The following is a 19,618-nucleotide window of genomic DNA, read 5'->3' as shown; positions in this document are numbered from 1 at the left end:
CAGACGCGATGGTTTTGTTCAATGTCCACCATTAATAATGCAAGTTCTCTGTGGCAGTGGATGTTTTTCCTCCACCATTAAAAAAACGTTATGTTCTAAACTAAGTAGAATAAAGACCCATTGCTCTGGACCCCAGTATTTTCTCACTTGCTAACACCCCTTGGGGGTCACGACAGCATCTGTCACATCTTGGTGCCCTAGCACCTCCTTGGAGCTGCAACATGGACCCAAACTGGGAGAGAAGCTGAGGTGTTATGAGGAAGAGTCTGGACTGATGTCAGGAAGCCTGGGCATGTGCAGCACAGAAGACCTCTGCAGCAAGACTGAACTAGGGGAAACAAGAGCCAGCTCAGGGCTCAGCTTCATGTTTATTTAAAGCTAGTCTTGCCCTGAGGTGTCATTATTTAAACTTATTACGAGAAGAAGGGCAGAGAACTCAAGGAAGGGGCAAGGATAGACTACACCCAGGTTTGCTTTGTGCATGCACAGCATTGAACAGGCCTGCGGAGAAACAACCGCTTTGTTCTTCACCTTGTTCTTCTTTGACCTTCCCAGCACTCTTCGTACTTGGGGGCTTGCTGCACTTCCCATCCACAGCCATTTCCTCGTGCTCCATTTTCACCTCTGCGCCCCAAGGCGAAAGGGCATGGAGAGACACAAGCTCCTGAAAGTCCTTGCTGGAGGATTTCACGTCCTGAAGAAACTGCTCAGAGACCACACGGACTTTGGCCTCCTTCACTTCCTCCATCTTCTTGCTCATTTTCTCCACATCCTCTGCAGAGTCAGGGTGGGAAACAGACAGAAAAAGCATCAGTGAGGTTTCAGACTTTAGCCCCTCCCTCTGGCCATGATTCAGGGCTCGGTAACACTTTGTGGAAACACAGTTCCACCGCATTTCGGATTCACCATGTTCTGTGGAGAGCAAAACCCCCATCAGCTCAAAGCTGCAGCTTGAGCTAGAGCAGGAACACTCATGTTTCATCTGGCTGGTCCAGCTCTCCCCTTCCCAGAGCTGGGCTGGGGCTGTACAGTCCCTCTTGGACCTCCTGGCAGGTGGGAGCAGTTCTCCTACCTCAGCAGCCAGTTTGCACCTTGACTCCAACAGGGAGAAAAAGCAGTCCCTAAGTTGCCAGCAGGGAAAACAACTGCCTTCGGGCACCCACAGTCAGCTCTGCAGCTTCTCCAAGGCAAGCATGGACACAGCCCCCAGCACCTTTCATCCCAACAAGGGTGGCTTCCACACCACCATGGTCTGCATACAGACCTGAGCTCCAGCTGCTGCAGACCCGACAGAGCCTTACGGCACAACCCGCAGGATTAACATGCTAGGTAAGTAAAACTCATACAGCATACTGTCTTTACTTTTCCAAGCACACTGAGGCCACGTGCGCACACAAAACACTCCCCCTAATGCAAACACTGATCCCCAGAGAGCTCCAAGGATGCATGCCCTCTGTAATCTGCTCAGCTGTTACCAGTGCTACCAGTAACCAAGGCACGGCTGCTCACTCTGTGTGCTGATGCACAGGGTGGCCTTGTTAGCTGTTGTTGTCATCTTTCCTCCCAGCTCCTCCACAATGCTCTTCATCTCCTCCTTGTTCTTTGATAGCTTTCCAAGAACCAGGATCTTCATGTTGGTCAGTGGTTTGTCTAGGGGTTTGGAAATAACACCGCACGTTAGCAGCTGGCACAGAGTCCCCCAGGCAAATAACAAGCACAAAGGAACAGCATCCCCCATGCTCAGGACAATCAGCCCAGCTCGCAGGGAGACAAGGGTCCAAAAGCAGGTCTGACCATGCTAAGCAAGTGGGAGGAAGCTCCCCTTCACCTAGGAAAGGCAGCAAAGCTCAGCACCCACCAACAAACAGAAGGGATGGAAGATGGGGAAGATGGATATGTACGCACATTATTTGCCTGCCTTTGGTTTGTCGTTGTGGTTTTTTTTTTTAAATGAAAAAAAAAAAAAAAAATCAGTCTGCTTCAGCACTGTGCTACTAGAGACCCTGCTCTGCTTCCCTCTGATGCCTGGACAGCATGGGAGAAACTCACTGTAACATGAAAGCTTCTGCCTCTTCAAAAGGAAATCTGTTTTGGAGGGGCTGGAGAACAAGGATCGTCTCTCAAACAACAGTGTTCCCACACATTACAGTACATTTGGGTCTCGATCTTACAGACAGTACAAAGTTGTATCACGCAAATCCCATAACAAGTCAGGAGCAAACTGGTAACCATCTGAGGCTCCACCACATCGTCGCGTTAACACCTTGCAATGCAGGTGGGTCCAGGATGTGGCAAGTGTCTAAGCATCTGCACTGCTAAACACTATTAACTCTGGTTGACCAACTGAAGGGTTTGTTTTTCCTCCTCTCCCCCTACTAAGGGTAGTTAAGTTGCTAGCAAACAAAGTAACCTGGCTTTAATTCTGGTCAACACCTTGAGTTTACTTTCAAGGCACTGGAATCAGCTTGCCGATCAGAACCAAGACCTAGGTTACTTTGTCTTCATTGCTAAAATAACATGATCTGGCTAAAATTAGCTGTGCAGAATTACTCCCACCCTTTTCACCAAGTAACAATAATCCCCTGCACCCAAAACTATGGCCAGCGTTTAAAAGGCTGAATAAGAAAGAAGTCAGCACAGTTCTTAGTGGACAGGCTATATCACCAAAGCATGCAACTGATTCCAACAGCCTATTGCAAATTTCTGGAGTCCAACATTTTCTCAGTTTGTGGGCTGGAGACAGCATATCTATTTTGCATAAGGGGAGTTAGTGACTGGTAAAGCCAAATCTCAGTGGAGGATTTAAAAAAAACAAACAAACAAACAAACAAACAAACAAACAACTCTTGCCCTTAAAACCTAACGCTGGATGTGGAATATCTGGCATTATGGAGGTCCCTGGATGTTTCCCAAGAAACCATGCAAGAAGGCATTTCGTAGCAGGTCTCCCTTGGGACACGTTTTGCAACATTGGCCTTCAAGTTTCTGATTCATTGCAAACACATAATTTCCTCACCATCAACAAATACCCAAAACGATTTGTTAGAAAATAACTGGGATCCCGAGCCCATGTGCCCAGGCAACACACCACATCAGGGTCAACCTGTGCTAGGACGATGAAGCACATGAGACTCTGCTATGCTGTTTTTTAACAGGAGAGCTCTGCCTGCTTGGGGGCAGGAGAACAGCACGCCTGTTCAGGCCAGCATGTTTATCTGGCTGGAAATAGCATTACACACCATCCTGAGCTCCACTGACCCGTGCCCAGCCAGCCACTTACCTCTGGGTGCAGACACGGTCTCTGTCAAAGGAGCAGATGCGGAGGGAGGAGGCACAGAGTTTGCAGTCGCAGCATCTGGAGGGAATACCCTGTCCTGCTTTTTACACTTAAATTTCTTCAGGTAAGGAATTTCCCGAAACTCCTGTCAGATGGAAGCATAAGTAGACTTTAAAAACAGTATTATAAGATTTAAAGGCTAAATTGAGCACTGGCCAGATGTTGGCATTTACTGCAGGTCTTGGAAAGGGTTTCCGAGAGATTCATACTAGGTAATACCCACTTTACTGACTGGGAAAACAAAGCTAGAAGAGGGTAAATGATGGGTTTCAAATCAAACCAGCAACATCTCTTTCAATTTAGTGTTACTGGAAAAAAATATGATTTAGTTACGCACTAGCTGCCTACCCCTGAAGGGATGTAGCTGTGACAGGACTTCCCACTGTCACAGCTGCTCAGCACTGCAGCACATTCTGCTCTCCAGCATCCAACATTGATTGCTGCTTATTCAATCTCCTTACAAGAGGTAATATCAGTTAAGAAATGTGCTTCAGATCATCAAACTTGCAGTAAACACCCACCTTTGGGATCACCCAGTCCTTCCTGTTGGGAGTCTGCGTTTTAGCAACACACTTAGTCCAGGCAGTAATATCCCCTGAACAGTAATATGCGTCACTCTTGAACACAAACTGCCCCTTACACTCCTCGCAGGGAAGCAGAGCTCCAAATGCCATCCCATCTGCTACTCGGTCCAAAATCTAAAGCAACAAAGAATAGAAAACAGGTCATGGCAGAAGGAGGCTGTAAGCCCACGCACTACATTACACCGGGCTGCACAAGGAAATAACTGTCAGGCTGCTGGCACACAAACGTAGATGTTTCCAGCGCTTGTCATGCATACACTGCACATAAACCAAGACTCTTACCAGCACTGATTGATTTACGACGCCTTAAAGACATGACACGAAGTTTTCCCGGTCACATCATATCTGCTCACACCCATGGCTTGCAGCGTCTCCTATTCGAATGCGGCATTCAGGAGAGCATACCTACCACACAGCACCTGACCAGGCAGCCGTGCCGGAACAGCCAAGGAGGAGATGAGCTACTGCATCTGAGCACATGAGTAGGTAGGTGGGAATGTAGGCTCAGAGAAGTCCCGGTTTTCCTGCCTAGAGAGTATTTCTTGACCATTTTGAGTCTAGACACTTCCCACATCCCAGCCCACGCTCCTTACAAAGAGTCTTAATAAATACGAATACTTGAAATGATGTGCGGCTCCGAAAGAAAGAAGACTTTGACAAGTTACACAGACTGAAAAGTGACTGCTTTCAGAAAAGATACCAGGAAAGAATTTGTGCAGTTTTGGCTTCTTTTTGCATAATTTAACAGTTGAGGGAGGCAACGTGAAGTGCCATAACTAGCCTGGCTCTTGAAGAGCCAGCATCAAAAAAACAAACAAACAAAAAAAAACCAAACCATGGACCAGTTTGGGCATAGCAGAATAAAGGCACATCACCGAGACTAAGGCACCGAACTCAGCATCGCCACACAGCCCTTCGCAAGCAAGTGTAACAGCAACATCATCAGAGTCCTGGCACAAAAGGACTGGCTTTTGCACTGAATTTCTTTCTGAAGTGTTACGTTAGGAACGTGCTTCAGACTTGCGGACCTTGTAGGAATATCGGTTTGGGTCGGCTTCTCCGATTCACAGACCCAGCGCACATGCAAAACAACTACAGCCCAACTCACGGCATTCTCCCCGGACGGCACTTCCTGCTTGTTGGCGATCAGCAGCTCTTTCAGATCGTTAGTGGAGCAGACCTTCCTCAGCTCGTCCTTGATGCCCCAGATCAGCTCTGTCTGCTCCTGTTGACAAAACCCAGCAGCTTAGCTACTCGCAGTCAATTGCTTTCTAAGAACACTCCTGAAACCGCAGTCTGTGGACAAGGTTTTAGCAAGCCCATGGTATCTTAAATACAGATTGTGAGATGAAGAGCATCAAGAACCAGTACCTTTACTGAAATGGAGAGTCACACATTTTACCCAAACACCTAGAACAGGTCCGTGAAGCCACATGCTTCAGATTTCAGTATGAATACATGAGCACACCGCAGTTGCAGCAAATACTCTCTCTTCTCAAGATTACATGCGGAAGGACATCCCTATGGGATTCTATACAAACCAAGGTTTCTCCATCATGAACATGTGAAGAAAGGTTACCTGGAGTAACTTTTACAGCACTATCCCATACAAAAAGGTACAAGCGACACTAACAAGACAGCTACCTTTTAGGTAGAGCGGAACCCACGGTTTTATCACATTTCTACCTTTAGCGAGTTCTCAACAGCCTTTGCAAAAATCACCTAACTAGTTCACGCTGCCAACAGCGGGGATGTGGCTGCATTTGAGCCTTGTATTAAAACAAAAATCAGAAATGCGGATCAGCACTGTTCTTCTTTTAAGCCACCTAAGCATATGAGGAATTTCTACCAGATCAGTCACCTGCAGCAGTGCAGAGGAGCCTGCAAATTCTTTTGAGCCTTTCTACAAAAGGTGAAAGGGTTGGACAGCACAGAAGCATCCTAAAATATCTCAGATACTTTCTGAATGTTATTCACTGGCTACACTCAAAAATACAATCTACCCTGGGAGAACTGGTTGACTGTGTTAAATGGTTTAATTTTCAGTGTCAATGGTCATGCTTGATGAAATGCTGTTAAAAAAAAATTAGTGAACCCAAAGTTAACGCTGATCCACAAATTGCCTTGACCTGTCCTAAACATCTGCACTGCAGCAGCAAAACCTTGATAATGTCTCAGCTAAGTTTTGTTGAAAATTAAGGTATTAACAACAAAGAAGAAAACTTCTGTTCACAGGTGGACATACCATTTTTCTACAGCTCCATTAAGACTTCAATTGCAGCAAAAGCAGCTTGTTAATTTTTTTTCTTTGAAAGTACCTATGCCAAACTTTCAATGAAAACACAATTCCTGATGCCCTACTGGGGATTCTTCCCATGTGTCCTAGAAACTGACAGGTAGAAAGCTGTGATCTATCCCACCCAAGAACTGACCACAGCTCCCCAGAGGGTGAAAAAAATATGACTTCTCATTAATCTAGTTCCACACTTTACCTCTGTTTAGTTTTTGCAATGAGCTATTTATTGGTTTCCAAGCTCTTCTGCAACAGCGCTGGGGCTCAGAGCTTTGGCCAGCACAGGACTGCAGAACCAGCCTCCCTGACAGAGAAGGCATTTAACCTAATCTATTTAAATCCAATAAGCACAAGTCCTAGAGAAGTTTTCCTTCCTGTCTTTCAGGAGAAAGCAGCAGGGTGAATTGCCGCCAGCAAAGCCTTAGTGACAGGGCACCTCCTGTGCCAGGACAGGAGGACCGGCTGTGCTGCAACTCTGCTTTGCCTGGGCAGCAGGTACAACCCCTCTCTAGGTGCCACAGCTCCTCAGTTAGCGCCTGATGCTGCACTCTTCTAACAAAGCAATTCTTAGGATGTGATCAGCTAAAACTCACCTTCAGCTGTTTTTCCTGCTTTGATTCTTTCTCTTTTTCTTTTTTCTGTTTCTTTTTCGCAGTCACATTTCCATCTACCTCTTCTCCTTTTCTCTTTCTAATAGAGAAAAACAAAATACACACACACATACACGAAAGGAAGTTATTTAAATGCCTGTCCAGCAGTTACCAGAGCTCAGTTTACTGACTGCTGATATCTGCAGAGACTTGAATATCCTCACTTTTGGCAGGCAAACCCATTTTTCAAATTCCTCAGTGCTAGATTGCAGACATGTACTTGGCTCTGCAACGCGAGTCGCCTCAATCAGGTCAGGTACACTTAGGGCTTTTCCACAGGGTAACTGTATGATCCGGCAGAAGAGCACATGAAATACCGCAACATTTTCAGGCACATTCATCTATACCTGTGTTAGTTACACCAAAAGCATGCCTAAGAATCACTGAATACAAGCACACCTCTCCAAATCCAGGGAGGTGTAGCAATGCAGGTTAAAAGACAATAGTGTCTTTGAGCTGAATCAACAGCTTGATTTTTCAGTTTAGACAGCCCATATTGAAATCAAGGACAGCAAACGTGATAACTTTAATAAGCTAACACACTGGGAAACTAGGTATTTCCCAGCTAGTTTCTCTTCAGACTGGAATTAAGTCAGGTCTCTGAAATAAGACAGGAGGAAGTTTCTACTTGCAAAGTGCTCCCAGGCTGATAGCGGTTTCACGGTGTGCTACTGCGCAGTTGTGTGCGAAGAAATTTACTGTTATTAGCTGGGGCCTTAGAGCTGTGCAGGGAGAAGTTACAGAAAATGCTGCTCAAGAAAGACTGGAAAGAAGCAGCCGCCAAACGAAAACTGGGGGATTTTGGCAGACTTCAGAATGACAAAAGACCTCAGAGAAAGATCATTTATGTTTCCACAGTCATGTCATCCCCTTGGTCTGCCTGGCTTTAAAATACACCAATATCAATAAATCAAATCAGTGTGTGCTCTCCTCGTGGGGAAATAAAGGGAAATTTTGCCCCACTTGAGGCAGGAGGGGTCTGGAACTTGAGGCAGAGCATGAACACAGCTTGGATCTCGCACTTCATTTTGACAGAGCTGCTATCATTTTGAAACACCAGCCAGCTTTCTTTTTAAGAAAGCATCTGTCTTAACTTTGTAAGCTGTGGCTGATGGTTAAGCCATAAAGCTGACATTCTCGATTGCTCTCCTACTTACAATTTTAAACACTTCACTTTCTAGTACTTTGCTACTGTTAAGACTAACCCTGTATGACAGCTTATTAGCTATAAAGCTGCAGGAGGATGTTTAAAGGTACTCTTTTCCCAAAGACTCACATGCGAGAGACCTGTAAGTTCTAGTAACTGTCCTGGCCCTAAAATTGGGCCAAGTTCTCATTTTATTTGCAGTGGCCACCGCTAGCCCGTCACTAGCACCGCTGACCAAACCATGACTCAGAGGACTTTGCAAGCCTTTAAGGGGCTGGTTTTGCAGGAGAGCTCATCTTTCAGCTGTCCCCCTGCAAGGTCCCATCAGCCCGAGCCGGGGCTACGCTTCAAGGCGCAATGCCTAAGGGGGAACAGCTGCCGCGGGGCACTACCAGCGTTTGCTTGCATTTCTTCAGGAAAGCTCCATCTCGTTTTGTAAATCAGGCAAGCAGGAACCAGCGCGGCAGGACTGGATACAGCACACACACAGCTGTGCCTCCAAAAGCCCACAGGCCAAGCAAGTCCCCTCTCCTCCCTGGCTGCAGCCCCTGCAAGGGGCCAGACCAGAGCACCCACTGAGCCCCGCCATGAGGATCATGACTTCTGTAAGTTTTAGCAGTCATGGGTACACAACATAACCTGGGAAAAACATATCCGCTTGAGCGCAAAGCACTCTGCTGCACCTTCCCAAGCCGGAGGGCTTAATAATATAAGTATTCAGGATGGGTGCCCGAACCCTGTGTATCTGCAGTGCCTCTCCCTCGGCAGGCTGACAGCCAGCCTGCCTCCAGCCAGCCAGCACTCGCTCCTACGCTGTAACTTGTCTCCCCGTCTCCAAAAGGAGGAAAGCCAGCACACCAACCGCTGGAAGGCGATCACCCTGCCAAGAGGCCCTGGGACCCAGGGAAAGCATCCAAATTCCAGCACGGACTCACACTTTTGGCAGCCTCTCCTCAGAGTCAAGGGGACAACAGGTTGCTCTCCCGGACAGAGCGATTACTGTACCTGTTCCAGCCATTTGAACAAACTGCAGAGCAGGAGGGATCATCCCAATTGCAGAGAGGCATAAAGCTGTCAGTCACCACCTTCTCTTTCGTCCCTGGCTATGCCCAAGGCTTAAAACAAACACTAGTCATCATTTTATACAGCCTGGAGAAGGGAATGGCAAAGCTGAATACATCTCGCATCTTCCCAAAACAGCAAGTTTTAGAACAATCGACAAAATACACATTTGCATATACACATTAACTCTATCTGCCATCCTTGGGACCAAACACTGTGTGCTGCGAACAGCAGCTGGGTGCTGCTGTGTACACCCTTTCTCCTGCTGGGGAAGGGGCAGTCTGGTATGGCCCAACAGCTCGCTTCAAAGGATTGGTACTTACCAGCCAAGACAAACCACTTCTCACCTCCGTGGAGGATACGCAAGTGCAAGATTTATTACAACTTTCAAGAAGATGAAGAGGGAGGTGAACTGTCCCACTCTAGCCTGGCCCTTCCTTACCATCTACTCTTTTTCATGTCCTCCCTCCAATGAAAGTGAAGGGTAGAAAGGACAGTCACGGCTACTCTGGATAAAGCAAGCAGCCAGGGAGGAACATCTCTTTTCTCCTCCTCCCTGTAAAGCACTGCCAGATTGTTGCTGACCCGAGTACTTACCCTCTGCCTCAGGCAACCTCTGCAGTTAATCCGGTGTTGCCTCACATCTCCAGAATGACACTTTGCTCCCGTCCTAGGCAGCAATTCTACCCAAACAAGTGAGGCAGAAAATACAGGAAAGTATTACAGCTCAGAGCAGGAGGGCGAAACCCATGCTACCAAAGAAGCACAGTCAAAGGGAGCTCACAAGCTGCTACTGCATTTCCTACATCAGTACGTGAGCACTCTTTCCACGGAGAAGCTGCTGGCAAGGACACAAGATCCTCCTTCCCCAGGCCTGCAAAGTGCTGGCACTCGGGCATGACAGCCCGTAGCCCAGGGGGCACTCAGCATGTCTCACCCAGGAAAGGAGCCAGGACCCTTGCAGGAAACCTTCCCATTTCTGCCCTTCAGAGGGAAGGGATTTTCCAACCTACCCTCGGTAGTCCTGCTCGGTGCCTCACTTCTCTCACCTGCAATAGGCAGGTCACGCTGCCATCCTTATGGAAAAGGCTGACAGGGCAGTCCCAAGGCCCGAGCTTCTCCTCGGAGTATGGGCTAGACATGCAGAAGCAGCACATGCATTTGGATGCGTCACATCTGAATTGCGGACACATCTGAGTCAAGATATAATTTGGACGAAGCACAATTAGAAATATCTTTAAAGATCATTTTGAGAGCCTCACCTACAGCAGATGCTGTTACAGCATCTTACAGAAATGATGTTATTTCTGTCATTAATTTCTGTTATCTGATTGAATGCACAAGATGAATTATCGGAGGTAACCGCATCTCATTCAAGTGTCTGGGATGTTTTTCTTTTGGCTCCTCCAGAACTTCTGTGCTTTCTTGGCAGAAAATCACCAGGTAGGAAGCACACCACACCTCTCCACTCATTCTGTTTATTTACACTCTCACTCGTTCAGTTTGTTTGACAGACCACTATTTTTCCAATTGACCCTTAATACCCTTGGCTCAAGTACACAGCCCAAACAGCAGAAGAAAGGTAGTGGAGCGTAAGAGCCAGCCAGCACCTTCACGGTTCGGGGGCTTGTTCATGCAGTGCTTCGAAAGCAGGAAAGATGAGATGTCCTGCTGCTTTTCTGGCATGAGGTCCTGGCTCACATTACCCTACAGCACCAGTCTAAGCTTTTTTCCACTGCAATTCCAGGCTTTTATTTACACAGTGACTTGGCAAACCACTCTGGCCTATCTTTACAAAGCCTTCATATTTTGCGTAGCATCCCAGAAGTGGCCCAGAAAAGCAGAGTCAGGGCAGACAAGAGAAACACTTACACAGTCAAATCTCTAGAGCTTTGCTGAAGACATGGGAGAAATAACCCTATTAAACTCACGCACCGCTCTAGGACAAAGCGGAACACACACCTCGACACAAAAAGCAAAGGACTACTTGAAAAGCTTGCCAGTGCATTAAAACGCTGTACTTCTGCTTATATCCTGCAACACACACAGGGGTAAAATGCCTGCGTGAAAAGACGGCAGGCTGCCAGGCAGATGCAGACAGCTCGTCTCAGCCTCCAGTGGTTCAGCTGAGTGAGGTGAACAGGGCAGAAACCGACTGGGCTCTGGCAAGAGCACCTGCTCTGGCAGCACTGCAGGACCCTCCCCATGGCACCGGCACCGCTGCTCGCCAACCAACAATAAAGCATGGAAGTTGCAGCCTCTTAACAACATATAGATCAGTTTATGCACGCTCTGCTCTGTTACCTATGGCTGAGGATGACACTCACATACACGCAGGGCTCTGAACAGTACACAACACCCATCAGCCACAGATCTGGAGGACCAATACTGAACAAAGACTGCACAGATTTGACATGGCTTTGGCTTCTCAGAACCCGATACCAGTCTCACTGGACAGTTTCATGGTGAATTCTTGCAAAAGTAAAGCTGAATTTAGCCTACAAGGTACATGGAAAAGCCCAATGTTTTACAACCACAAGATCTTTCCTATTCGTAGGACCCAGAAACACATTATGTTCCTTCCTCCATGGGAACGATGCAAGACTGGCTTGTGTTATGAAGCGTGACTCTAGGCGAAGTCACTTCAAAAACAAATAACAAAAGCCTTCATTAACAGAGAAAGATTGAACAACGCTAACAAGTCACCTAGAAGCGCTTCTCTGTCAGTACAAATTCTGTCAAGAGCCTCCACTAAAAATTTCAATGCAAGGCAATGAAATTTCAGTCGTACCATAAGAGATTTAGCAAACAAAAGCATCCAAGTGTAGGCACTATGCAGCCAATAAACACCATTATCAGATTCAGTGCCTGTCACAGATCAGCAGCTCATAGATAAGACATGTCAAATCAATTCTCTAACAAGCGGTTAGAGCAGAGAAACCATCACTGATAACAGCATCACACAAGGAGGCGCAGAGCCCAGTATCCATTTGTATTAAGCATGCATTATTTTATGGTTGAAAGCCCTACATCAGTCCTCCCAGTCACAGCTGCTGGTCTCTGCATTTTCTCAAGGCAGTCACAGGGGGCAAGCAGACTGCACACTCCCAGGGATGGGGAATTTGTCTGTTGTCATCTGCCTAAGGTCACAGGAAGGACCAAATCCTGCTACGACCAATCTTCTTTTAAGAGATACAACAATGTCACAAAACATTTATCAAGGATATATTTGAAGGCAAGCAACGGCTCCTCTAGACAACACGATTTGTTGCATTCCCAACATACCCTTCACTCTTGGTAGCCGGGAGCTGCTTCTTCAGAGTTTCTTTATCCTCAGCTTTCAGGATGCTGAAGCCCAGGAGCTGGGCAGCCCCGTACGCCGGGAGGAAGCCCAGCTCCGCTCGGCGGCTCACAAAGCAGTCCGGGTGGTACCAGTTATCTATCATTCCCAGCTGCGGCTTTTCAGGATGCACCATCTTCTTGGAAATCCGGATTTGGCCCTGAGGCAGATTAAAGCAACACAAGAGCAATCGTTAGGCCGTCCTGGAAAGAGCAAGATGTTAACGAGTTACCAACATGATGCTTCCTAAACACCTGTAAAATAGCAACAGTTCCTCCATCAAAGCCTGCAACTTTTCTTCAAGCCCTTTCACTACAATTCCTCTGCCTTCTTCAGCACTCTTCCTAGGCTGAAAACCCCCAGCCTTTTAGGTGGTTTTCCGTTCAAAAAACACTCAAAATGGGTAATCCTGTAGTCTTTACTCCAACTCCCCCACTCCCGGTAAGCCTGAACAAGCAAAACTCACATGACCAAACCCCAGGCAGACAAATCTAAAAATTAACTTTATGTCCCTACCACTCAAGCATCAGTGCTAATATGATCTCACCCTGTCTTACCGCAAATTGCTTTTCAGATGCCCAACAAGTAGTTGTTTTAGGTGCTTCTAGACTGGAATACTTCATGCTCCAACAAGGAAACGTCTACACAACAGTCACCAATACAAGCATACCAGCACTCGTGTTTGGCCCTTGCCAAGTTTACTCAACTGGCAGGTCTATTCACATCTATCAGAGGCCCATAGCTTCATTTTGCCAACTCTCTTTAAAAGCAGAGCACCAAGACATGTTCAGCTACAGGGCTGCATCATTAATTAGCTGCGTCGCTGTTTTTGTCTGCTTTCACGGAGTTAATATAGATACACTGCGCACAAACAGAGCTGGTCTTGCTGAGGAGGAAGAGGCCAACACCTTTGCAGTGCTGCAACAAGCAGGAAAAGCCGCAATTAACGGTGGCTCTCTTGACACAGAAATGCTGGTGAGTGGCGTTCCAGCCTGCTCCAAGACCCAAGTGAAAGGAAGCATCAGCAGGTTTGAAGCCCAGGCTACAATGCCTGAGGGATGCCTTTGCTGTCAGCTGTCCAGGATGCAGCTGCTCCTCAGACACAGAAATGCAGCTCTGCAAGTGCTTTCCATATGCAGGGCAGACAGGAAGCAATTACAAAAGCCAGTGTTTGAACTGGAACTGGTGGGAGAAAAGACGAGAGATGGAGAACTAAGGAAAGATTTTTTACCTTTTCAATTTTCTGCTCACAGCCTTTGCAAGTACTTCTGTTAGACTTGGCATATTCTGCAGCAAAGTCATTTAGGCTCTTCTCAGCCTTGCCACCTCCTTCCTGTTCCCCTCCTTTTCCTGGAGAACAAAACAAATACAGAATTTGGCTTTAAAAGGCATTCCCTTATTTTCTTATTCTCTGTCCCAGATTATTAGCCGTCTGGATTAATAAACCTCTGTGTTCCAGCAACTCATCTGTCAAGAATTTGACTACAGAGCAAGATAAGCAGCCCATGCTCAAAAGCACTTTTAAAACAGAAAGAGTTCTTTAAACAGCCAAGTAGCAATTGTACAGGATTGCTTATTTAACAATTTTAAAAGACTTTCAAAGGTGCACAGAGCTGACCCTTTTTACTTCTTTCCTGAAAGTTGTGTAAAAGGAGATCTTACTGAAGAATTGACTGTAACAGGAGTCACAAATAGCTCTGTTTCAAAGCAGAACTCCTCTTACCGACTGCCAGTTTCCTTTTATTTTTTGTATTACTACATTTCAACAAGCAGACATCAATCTAAAACCGCCCAGCATCCTTGGTTTACACAGAGATGCGGGGAGTTCAGTCTGGTCTGCACTTAGACCCTTCTCACTTGCTCCCCTGACTCACTTTTTCATGGTGTAACAATTTCAAAGAGCCACCATAACCATACGCTGCAGCGAAGGTACCATTAAAACAACATACTACAACAGCATTTATTAATATTAAAACAAAATACACCAACTAGGATAACAAGAAATATTTGGCAATACATCTGCCAACTGACTTGGCTTTTTCCCTCGTTGATTTAACATGCTGGATCATACTGCCAGCGTCCTAGCCCTGGAGTGTGGAGACACTGCAACAATTCTTCCAACATCACTTGCTGAAGGGACACGGCAATCAAAAAACCACAAGAACAGCTCGAGAAGAGGGAGCATGGTTCCAGCTGAACCTCCAAACACCAGGAGACCTCTGCTTACCTCCTCCAGGGCCTCCAGTTTCAATGGCTTTCTTGATTTTCTCCTGATCTTCCCACCGGAGCTCAGTGAAGCCATCAATGTCCGCATGAGACACGATTCGAGCCCGCTTCCAGAAGCAGCTGTAGTGGTGCCAGTGAGGGACTTTGCCATCAAACATGGGCGACTAGGAAGAAAGCACATTAGGCCAAGATGAAGCTACTCAAACAGAATCAAGGGGGGAAAAAAAAAAAAGATAAAAAGGAGTATCTGGGTAAACATAAGTGAATCTTTATTTTTTTCGGTTTTTAAATTAAGCGATGAATACTATTTAGGACAAAGTCTAAGAAGAAAATCTAATATGACAGCAAGCTGCTGGAGAGAGGTCCCAAAGAGGATAGAAGTGGAAGGAGCATTTACCTGGCTTAACCAGTTCATCGCCCTGCTGCTTAGCCCATCTGTTTTACTCAAAACAAAAAGGTCATAGCCTCAGTGTGGCTATACCAACCCTGAGCAGACAAGGAGAGGTTTCTTCCCTATGAGAATCAGACCATCCACAGGCACGAGCAAAGCAAAACAGAGGTTGTGGAAAAACTAACACGAGTAACAGCACATGGCTTATCTGCTACAACCTCCTTCGAGACTGCTGCAGCACAAGAGGCCGCTGGCCTCACTCTGCAGGACCTCTGAGCACAACCCACAGTCCCTTTGAGAGCCACTTCTCAAGCAAACTGTCCACGCCCTGGAGAGCCCATCGCCAGGCACAAGACAGGAGGAGCAGCTCCAAGGACTGCGGCCTGAAGAAATTCCTGAGGGGGGCTACAGGAGGCAGAGGCAAAATTCAAGGGAAACAGCAGAGCCCAAAGTCCTGCATCAGGACAGAAGCATCACCCGAGTCCTCCCCGGATTGCAGCTCCAGCGTGCCCTGCCTGGCACCAGCCTCGCTGTGCAAGTGCTCCACTTGCTCATGACTCAGACACATTAAGTACCAACCTGGCATCGTTCCGGTTACCCATCAGACAAAATAACTGGATAGTGGTTTGGCTCCAAGTAATGCACAGAAACAACTGCTGTACTAATAATACTCAGCATTGTATAATTATTATTACTGATGATACAGAATTACCGACCTAGGAAAGCATTCCATATATCACTCACCAACAGGGGGGAGATCGCCAAGCTGAAAACAACAGCAGAGAGTTTCGTGCATGAGCAGGAACGAGGAGGAAAGGGCTTCGAAGACCACAGCCTGGGACTAGGAGAGCTGGGAGCCCCAATTACAGCTAACCATCAACCAAAACTGTAAGAGGACATTTATATTTCCAACTGGACTCTTCCCACAAGCCAGGATTCGGATTACCCAGTCCCCCTTGCAGCACGGCAGCCACACAGCAACCACCTTGGGCTTGCTCTCGACCTGTCTGGAAGTCACATGCAATTCTGGCACTGAAAGTTGGTCGCTCCCAAGCTCTGGGCTCATTTTTTGAGTTTTCCTGGAGGATTCCTCATGGCTCTGTCCCTAAGACAAAGGCTTTGGGAGCACAAGGCACTGGGGTGCGTGGAAGGGAGCAGAGCTGGTTCAACCTTAAGACAACCGTGCAAGCGGTGAGTAGATCTTCTCCACTACATGGAGCCGTGCACCTGGAGCACAACTTCTCTCCGTGTGAGAAATGAAACCTCCAGGTGAGCTAGACCTTGTTTACACAACTCCTCTCAGCTCACCTATCTCTAGACCATAGTTTCCTAAACAAACTATGGAAAAAGGAGAGACCGATTTGCTTTCATATCACACATGCAGGTAACAGAAACTGCTCAGTTCGAGCTGGAAGCAAAAGTGGAAGCCGTGCTGATCCTGCAGGGTCTGGGTGCCCACCCTGTGCCAAACACCAATCCCACTGTCACTCAGAGTCTTCACTTGAAAAACCAAACCAAAAGGGCAGTTAGAGTAGAAATGGCACCCAGCTAACAACTTGGTCTGGGCCTCCCTTTAATTTCTTCTGCACAATTTGCAAAGACCTCGGTGCACTGGAGGCGGCTCAGAGGCTGCTCTGCAGGGGATTTCCCCAAGGGGAAACAAGGGGGGGGGATGCTGAGCAGCAGGGTGTGAAAAGTGCTCTGCTGGCACAAAAACTGGCAGTGGGGAGAGGGAGCCCTTTGCAGAGGCGATCAAGCAAATTCAAGAGGTTGTGGGGGGAAAAAAAAGAAAAAATTACAAGTGGTTGGTGCAAGACCAGCAGTTTTGGGGAGATGGTTGGCTAAAAGGCAGTGGCTCTGCGAGGGATGCCACGGTCCCAGCCGTCCCCCTCCATCTGCCCCTAGGAGATGGCTCAGTAAACCTAACCCTGCAAAACCAAACACATCCATTCCGCTCGGCTCCCTGAGCTAAGGCATGCTGCGAAACCACAGGCCCCCGAGCTGGGGAAGGCCAACCCGCCTCGCATCGGCTTAAACCACTGGGGAAACGCATGACAGGAAGGGGTAAGGAACGTGAGGGAACTGGAGCAGAAGCAGCCGGAGCCAAGGAGGAGGAGCGGCAGGGAGCAGGCACCTCCAGCGAGCAAGCGAGGGCAGCAGGAGAAACAAAAGAAAAAGGCAGCAGGAACACGTGCGAGCAAACGCTGCAGCTTGGCACCGCACGGTTCAGCATCTTTCCCAAGGGGAAGGAGGCTTCTGGGGAACAAAAGCAGAGGTGGGTATTTCCCCTCTGGGGAACCAGCTCCTGCCTGCAAGCAGGGCGTCCCTGCCCTGGCAGCCCGGGCAAGGGGCAACGGGGCCCTTCCTCGCCCGTCTCCAGGCGCAGCCTCTCCCAGGGGCACAAGCGACTCTGGGCCGCACAGACCGCGGTACGATCTCCAGAAACTGCTCCTCAAGCGGCTGGGGGCCACGGCGCCCATCTGCAGGGCTCGCGCCCCACGTCCTCGCTAGCCTTCTATAAATACACACATCTGCATTTGCTTATCTTTCGCAGGACGAGCACCAGATTCGGCCCGCTGTCCGTCTGCGCCACCTGAACGCCACCGGTGCCTTTTCATCTTCCTTGCTAGAGACGGGCCAAGGCCTGCAGGCCGGGAAGGCAGCTCTTCGCCCTTCCCCAGCAAACCCTCGCCTCCCGGGAGAGCGGCCTTTGCCTCTCCTGCAGAAAGGCCGATTCCCTCCCCATCCTCCCGCACCAGGCTGCGATTTCAGGCCGGGCAAAACGGCAGCGCCGCTCTCTGCACAATTCCCAGCCCTCCAACAGCAGCCAGGGCCCTGCCCTTCATTTTGCAAAGAAGCCGAGCAAGTCTCTACCAAAAAGCAAATAATTTGAGGGCAGCTGACAGCGAAACGCGCCTTCCTATTCAGTTTGCTAATTGCGGTGCAGCTCTCTGTTTCGTGTCTGCAATGTGCCAGCCAGCGCTGTAAAAACACCTCTCTGCTGCCGGCAGCACCGGCCTGACCGCCAGCCCTGCAGCTCACCGGGCTCTACGGGGAAACGGAGGGGAAAACACCGGACCCTTCCCGACCCCCAACACGTTTCGGGGCCCGGTCTGCCCGTTTCATATGCAAAGCACGCAGCAAGCGGAGACTTCCCTCAGCCCACGCAAAACACCCGGGTGACAGACGCTTCCCAGGGCACGGAAAAGCCGAGCCCCCGCGCTCGCTTCCCTCCCACCCCCTCCCCGCCCGCCGGCGGACCGCAAACAAGCGGGGCCGGGCGGCCCCGAGCCCACCCCTCCGCCTCTGCAATCCCACGCCGCGGCGCTCAGCGGGGAACTTTGCACCGCTTCACCTCCGGACGGCTTCGCAGCCCCGGCTACCGGCAGCTCCCACCCGCCCCCCCGCGCTGCCCCGGGCGGGCTGCGGGCAGGGCCGCTCCGGGGACCGGCGCTGCTGCGGAGGCCGCGGGGAGCGGCAAGCGGCGGCGCCGCTGCTAAAAACAGGCTGCGCTCGCCCCCGCGGCGGAGAGAGGCCCGGCCGAGCGGCTCCCGGCCGAGCGGCTCCCGGCGGGCGCAGGGAAGGGGAGCCCCGGCCTGCCCCCGCCGCCGGCGGTGCGGAGCCGAGCGGTCGCAGCCCGCCCCCCCCTCCCGCGCCCCGCCACGCGGTACCTGCACCATGAGGGCCAGGCGCAGCGAGTCCTTGGCGATGCTCTCGCCGCATTTCTTGCAGGAGGCGCGGCCGCTCTTGGCGTACTCCGCCCGGTACAGCTTCTCCGCCGGCTCCGCCATCGCCGCCGCCGCGGAGCCGCCCCGCGCCGCGCACCCGCCGCGCCGCGCTCCCCCCGCGCTTCTCCCGCCCAGCGGGAGCACCTAGCCGAGCGCCGAGCGCCCACCCCCGCCTCAGCGGCCGGCCGGATCTGCCGCTCGGGCATCGATTCGGCGCGCCTGGCGGCGCCTGGAACGTTCCGGTTCGCTACGGTGTATCAATGGGGGGTGGGGGGGCGGTGGCGGGTCACGTGGCGGCCCGGCGCCGCGGGGTCCCTGTGCCCCCCCCGCCGCCCTGGCGGAGATGCCCGCCCCGGGCGGCGGAGGCAGGCGGGGGCCGCTGCCTCAAGCGGGAAAACCGGTGCCCAGCAGCCGTCCCTCGGCCGACTGCGGCCGGTGAGTCCGCTCCCGGGCAGGAGTGTCCTCCGGTCCCGGGCGATAAGAGGACGGGTCCGGAGGAAGCAAAAAAAGAGCTCTTCCATTAGTTAAACCTTGGCTTTTCCTCTCCAGTGGGAGGTGACATCCTCTGGTGTCACAGAGGGCATTGGTGCTGTAGCTGATGGAGCAGGGCAGAGCACTGACGTTATTCCGGACCCTCGCTAAGTGTTTTTCATTACTTTTCTCGCGATTGTGGAATTAGGGTTCGAGCAAAGGCGGGCGCGCAGCCCCGGGCGGGCCGGTGCCAGCCCGCAGGTACCGCTCGGGGTCGCACACCGGCACCCCAGCAAACCCCTGCGGCCCGGGAGGTCGGGGCAGCGGGGTGGCAGGATGCACCCATCGCTCCAGGCCTGGGGAAGGAGGGAGAACATCCCTGTACAGCA

At 50.0% G+C, this 19,618-nt stretch overlaps 1 protein-coding gene across 1 annotated transcript in view; it reads right to left on the bottom strand.

The window, feature by feature from the left end:
* PARP1 (poly(ADP-ribose) polymerase 1) overlaps positions 1 to 18,859 on the bottom strand; it is a 34,920-nt gene extending 16,061 nt beyond the window's left edge. The window contains exons 1-10 of the mRNA XM_087776892.1: positions 18,702 to 18,859; positions 14,641 to 14,803; positions 13,645 to 13,763; positions 12,359 to 12,573; positions 6,808 to 6,904; positions 5,030 to 5,146; positions 3,859 to 4,035; positions 3,281 to 3,422; positions 1,510 to 1,650; positions 532 to 774 (exon numbers count right to left, since the gene is read on the bottom strand). Coding sequence (XP_087633018.1) covers positions 532 to 774; positions 1,510 to 1,650; positions 3,281 to 3,422; positions 3,859 to 4,035; positions 5,030 to 5,146; positions 6,808 to 6,904; positions 12,359 to 12,573; positions 13,645 to 13,763; positions 14,641 to 14,803; positions 18,702 to 18,821 — 1,534 coding nt within the window. The 5' untranslated portion in view covers positions 18,822 to 18,859. The remainder of the gene's footprint in view (positions 1 to 531; positions 775 to 1,509; positions 1,651 to 3,280; positions 3,423 to 3,858; positions 4,036 to 5,029; positions 5,147 to 6,807; positions 6,905 to 12,358; positions 12,574 to 13,644; positions 13,764 to 14,640; positions 14,804 to 18,701) is intronic.
* Positions 18,860 to 19,618: the final 759 nt, after the last annotated feature.

This window comes from Nipponia nippon, unplaced genomic scaffold (genome assembly GCF_047370975.1).
Source record: "Nipponia nippon isolate SJK-2023a ecotype South Korea unplaced genomic scaffold, ASM4737097v1 scaffold_4, whole genome shotgun sequence".
Taxonomy (NCBI): domain Eukaryota; kingdom Metazoa; phylum Chordata; class Aves; order Pelecaniformes; family Threskiornithidae; genus Nipponia; species Nipponia nippon.
Note: the sequence above shows the minus strand (reverse complement) of the source record. Positions and strands in the feature narration are given on the sequence as shown.